This window comes from Drosophila serrata, unplaced genomic scaffold (assembly GCF_035046125.1).
Source record: "Drosophila serrata isolate PLE 108 unplaced genomic scaffold, ASM3504612v1 contig_264, whole genome shotgun sequence".
NCBI lineage: Eukaryota > Metazoa > Arthropoda > Insecta > Diptera > Drosophilidae > Drosophila > Drosophila serrata.
In genome coordinates, this window is record NW_028257162.1 from 187,711 (window position 1) to 192,919 (window position 5,209).

Here is a 5,209-nt window from a genome sequence, read left to right on the forward strand (position 1 = left end):
TTCAGTAGCTTACTGGGACGCGGTCTTGCCTTTTTGTTGGGAATTTAATAATTTGGCTTTTATAACGTCAGGTGATTCGCCTTTTACGATTGCCTGCAATATTTCAATTATTGATTGTATAGATATCGCATGTTTGACTTTATACGTCAGTGGTCCAATAATTTTGGTCTTGATGACCTATACGGCTAACTTTTCCTGGTCTCCTTTAGTCAGATCTGTCAACTTTAGTGCTGTCACAAACCTGTTTAGGTGGAGTTTCTTACCATCGAATTAAGGTACTGTGGAGGATACCTGTTTAAGGTATGCCCTCAGAGCTTCCACTGCATTGGCCATGTTTATGATAACTTGTAATGGATTTGGTTTTACGTCTTCTATGGATGCGATATCGCTTTCGATATCAAAATCCTATTGCGGTTTTGACTCGTCCAGGTCTTTTAGCTGGTTTTCGTCGAATTCCGCTATTTTGGTTATGTTGGTTGGGGCTTCTATTATAATACTGTGTCTAGCACTAGTATTATGTAGTCTTCTACCGAATGAACTGAGAACTTTTAAGCATTGAGCTTTATGTTCTTCAGTGTGTTTGCCTTTGTGTTTAAATATTAGTTTGTGTAACGTGTTGTATTGCGTTATCAATATATATATATTTATATATATATTTTGTTTTTATATTCTTTCTAAATCATTTCTCAACGATCCCTTATGAAACCGCATTGGCAACGTTAATAATATTTGGGCGGTTGAAGCTATGGCGTTTAACGCAGCTCGCTGCTTTACTTCGCACCGCGAAGTTGACTGTTGGGAGCTGCAAGGCGCTCTTTGTATCGCTGTCGGTCTTCCTCGTTGGTTGCCTTCTTCAGCAACTCGATGTTTAATCTCTTGCGCTGAGCAATTTTATCCGGCAGCCACTTCGCTTCTTCTTGGGCGGCTGCTCCCTCGCTGCTGTCCGTGCCTTGTATTCCTCGATGATCAAGGGGTTTGGTCCCGCGGTTGGATCTGCCTGTATTGCCTCTCTAAGCCTTGGCAGGTCCCTTTGCTCGACAGGAGCAGGGTGTGCAAAAGTCGGCTCGGTGGTCATTCAGTATTCCCTCGGCGCAGCAGTGAGCGGCTCTATGCTCACCGCCCGTTTATATTTCGTACCAGCTCATCAGCTGTTCTAGCGTCGCTGTAGTGTGCGGCTCTGAGCAGCACAGTGATTGTGTTTATTTGCTCTTCTGTAGCTCGTCTGCTACTCCTACGTTGCTATAGTGTGCTAAGGTCTGTTTTTTTTTTTTTTTTTGGATCAACATACATTGCTCAAAACCTTTGACGTCTGTGTCTCAGATAAACATCTGTAAACATCGATCAGTTTTTTTTCTTTTGTTTTTCAGATTTACATTTAAATAAATATATTATTTAAATATTTATGCACTTGATGTTGTTGTCTATAATTCTCATAAACTTTCAAAAAACTTTCATGAAATTTTTTTTATTGCATAAATTGACCTATGCAGAAAACGAAAACAAAAGATAATGGTTCATAGGAAAATATTAAAAGCAAAAGAAAATATATATCTATTTATTTTGGATATAGCTTAATAAACTCAATTCCAACCAATTAAAAGCCTTCGATACCTAAGCAAATTTTTTTAACTATTAATAAAGTAACTTATGAGATTGTCACAAAAAAAGTATTTAATTTTATTGCATTAAAATTAAGACGAAAACAAATTATGGGTAAATATTTCACTGTAAGTGCATCTATTCCATTACTTATAACACTTTTTTATGAACCGTTAACTTTCGAATTCCTTTTTGGCTCGCTTCTGAATATATCAATCTACTAATAAACAATTGTCAACTTATCACCCGCAAATCATTGGCTTGACCCGCTCATCACAGCTCAACATCGTAATAATCGCATTCATAGTGAACACTGATACCCCACCAGTGCACCATCGCAAGTTTATAATAAATATAAAATAAAGTCAACTAATCGCCAAATTTCTAACGCCAACGGCACGCTCACACAACGGAACTATTCGCTTTTCTTCTTCGCATTTCTCGTGTGTGTGCGTGTAGCCCGGTCTTGAAGCTTGTAGTCGGTCGCTCAATTTCCTTCGCTCTGTTGTTCCGCCCAACGAAGTGTTGTTTTTGTTTGATTCGCAAACTGCAGCCGCTGGTACAATTTTCGAGTTATCTTCGCTACCTTTGGAGTCACGCCACGGAATTGCCAGTTCGCCACTTTTCGTCACCGCTTCGCTCTTGCTAGGTCTTGTTGCTGCGCTTTAACTCAAGCTTTTCGGCACTTGCACTATTGGCGCAGCAATAGCAACAACTACGTTGGAAACACTTAAACAGCAGCGTTCAAACATTAAAAGAAATATTACACGCATAAAGGGAATGGTCGATACCAAGCAAGAAGAAAAGTGGAAATCGCCAGCTGAACTTCAGTGCCGTTTGGGAATCTTGGAGTCCAACTTTAAGAAAGCCCTTTCCGTGCAATCAGAAATTGAAACCTTGGAGCCCGCAGATAATGGTCGTGCCTACTTGGAGGACAGTTACATAACCACAAAATTGTCAATTCAGCAACTTTTTGGAGAAGAACTTCACAGCACAGTGCTCGACCATCTCGCGGCACCAAGCTACAGCGCGCCGTCTCGACTGCCAAGTTTGGCACTGCCTAGCTTTGACGGAAATCATACGGACTATAAGAGCGTATAAGTCGGTCCAGCAACTGGTGAACCGTGAGGAAATCTCGAATATAGACAAATTTAACCATCTCCGCAATTGTTTAAGGGGACCTGCATTGGAAGCTGTCGCAGCCTTCCCGGTCACTGGAGAAAATTATGCAAAGGCTTTGGAAAAGCTGAAGGATCGGTATGACAAGCCTGCGCTAATCTTCGTCGAAACGATCGCTTCCATTTTTAAACTGCAGCCAGCTGGCTCAAGAAATGCCCAACAGCTCCGCAGCTTAATTGACAAGGCATCCGCGCTATATATAGTTTCCTCTCATTTGACCAACAGACCAAAACAAAATGGAACGAATCCCTGGACTATCTCACTTTACCATCCTGGAGCCTGTGTACCCAGCTGCTTGAACGCCAGTGCCAGTTTCTCTTGTCTTCTGGGTAACCCCGTGGATCCGAGCGGTCAAGAGATCTCACAACTCGTCGTTTTCGCTAACCAACGCACCATGTGTACACTGCCTGGAACCCTCGCAAAAATTGCTTAGCTGTGACAAATTTAAGGACCTCAGCCCAATTGCGCGATTTGACGTCGCTAAATTACATCGTCTCTGCCTGAATTGCCTGTGTAGTGGTCACCAACTCTCAAACTGCCCATCGATAAATCGGTATCGTACCTGCCACAAGGCACATCATACCTTATTGCACAACAACCATTCACTGAACGTGTCTCGCTCGCATCAACCGGTCCCAACCGCACCACAATTGGAAGCAGCAACTACTCACATTCCGGCCAGAAATCACAGGTTTTACTTTCCACTGCGTTGGTTCTCGTAAAGGATGCATTTGGAACGTATAGACCTGGGAGAGCTCATCTTTATTCCTGCTCCCAAGTGAACTTCGTTATGGACGATTTGGCACAACGGATTCGTATACGAAGGGAAAGACATCCAGTGCAAATTCGAAGCATCGCATGTCATCTTTCGTACTCTCCGCAGATCTTTGTATTACGCCACAGATTTCATATCAACCTTATCTCGCCATTGACGTTTCCTCTTGGAAGTTGCCAGAAAACACGCCTCTCGCTGATGAAAAATTCGACTAAGCTCGTCACGTCGACATGCTTCTGGGAACCGAAGACTTCTTCGACTACTCGTCAATAGGGCAAATAAGGCTGGGACCTCGAGGGCCGCTGCTGCAGAAAACTCTATTTGGCTGGGTGGTGACTGGACGACTTCAACAAAGCGGATCAATAGAAGTTTCCACTTGTATGGCTTTAAACGCAAGGTCAATTGATGTCAATCTCGAACGTCTATGGGAGCTGGAAGCGGTCGACTCGACACCATTGCAGAACCTGGAACATTCCAGTTGCGAGAAACAGTACGAAAGGACCACTCGCCTCGACAGCACTGGTAGGATTGTCGTCAAACTCCCATTCAAGGATGACCCAAGCAGATTGGGAGATTCGTTTGATATCGCCCGTCGTCGGTTTTTGGGCATGGAACGTCGTCTATCGAAAGCTCCAGCGCTTCGTCAGCAATACTGCGTCTTTATGGAAGAGTATGAAAAATTACATCCCCCATCACTGCGCCCTTAAACCCAGCAGTGAGTTTACCAAGCTCAGGGTAGTATTTGATGCCTCATGTCGGACTTCAAATCAAACGATTTGCTATGCGTCGGCCCAACACTCCAGGAGGAGTTGTACCTACAGCTTCTAAAGTTCAGACTCTATCGTTACGTCATCACTGCAGATGTGACCAAGATGTACAGGCAAGTAAATCTCGACATTATTGATCGCAAATACCAGTATATCCTTTGGAGAGCATTTCCAGAAGACACGATGCGCACGTATCAACTAAATACAGTGACCTACGGACCTGCAGCAGCCCCATTTTTGGCAACACGCATCCTAAACCATCTTACCGATGTCCACCGAATCGACTTTCCAATCGGCGCCGCCATCATAAAGACGTCCTTTTATGTTGATAACTTACTAACGGGTCCAGACAACATAGCGACACTTCGCATTATCAAAGATCAAGTCACAGAAATTTTTCGACGAGGACATTTCCCGCTTACCAAATGGCATTCAAACCACGCTGAATTTATGGAAAATCATGCAGCTAAGGAACTCAATTCGTGTGGAGAGGGATTAGCCAGCGCTCTTTGCGTGAACTGGAATCAGCACATGGATACACGGTTCTTCAAGTTCATACCAAAGAATCAGTCATCGAGAGTCACCAAAAGAAGTATTTTGTTCATTGCATCCACCTTGTTCGACCCGCTTGGATTGCTCGCACCGCTTGTTGTTGTCGCAAAAATATTTCTTCAAGAACTTTGACTCGCTGGCCTGTCATGGGACGAGAGCGTTCCAGAACATATACAGACGGCCTGGAGCAAATGCCTAGAGTCATTCGAAACTGCCTCAATTTTGTCGATTCCCCGCTACTGTCTCCAACACAAGATTCGATCACTTCAACTTCATGGATTTTGTGATTCATCGATCAAAGCTTACGGATGCTGGTTTTATCTACGGTCAGAACCGT

The 5,209-nt window shown here is 43.5% G+C and overlaps 1 protein-coding gene across 1 annotated transcript; it reads left to right on the forward strand.

Annotated features, from left to right (window-relative positions):
• The first annotated feature begins 3,783 nt into the window (after positions 1 to 3,783).
• On the forward strand, positions 3,784 to 4,260 carry LOC147643604 (uncharacterized). Its single transcript, XM_086833005.1, has one exon. It carries the CDS (start codon positions 3,784 to 3,786, stop codon positions 4,258 to 4,260), a length of 477 nt encoding a protein of 158 aa, XP_086689131.1.
• The last annotated feature ends 949 nt before the right edge of the window (positions 4,261 to 5,209 follow it).

Coding starts and splice junctions, on each gene's coding strand:
- LOC147643604 (XM_086833005.1), top strand. CDS start 3,784: ATGCTTCTGGGAACCGAAGACTTCTTCGACTACTCGTCAATAGGGCAA.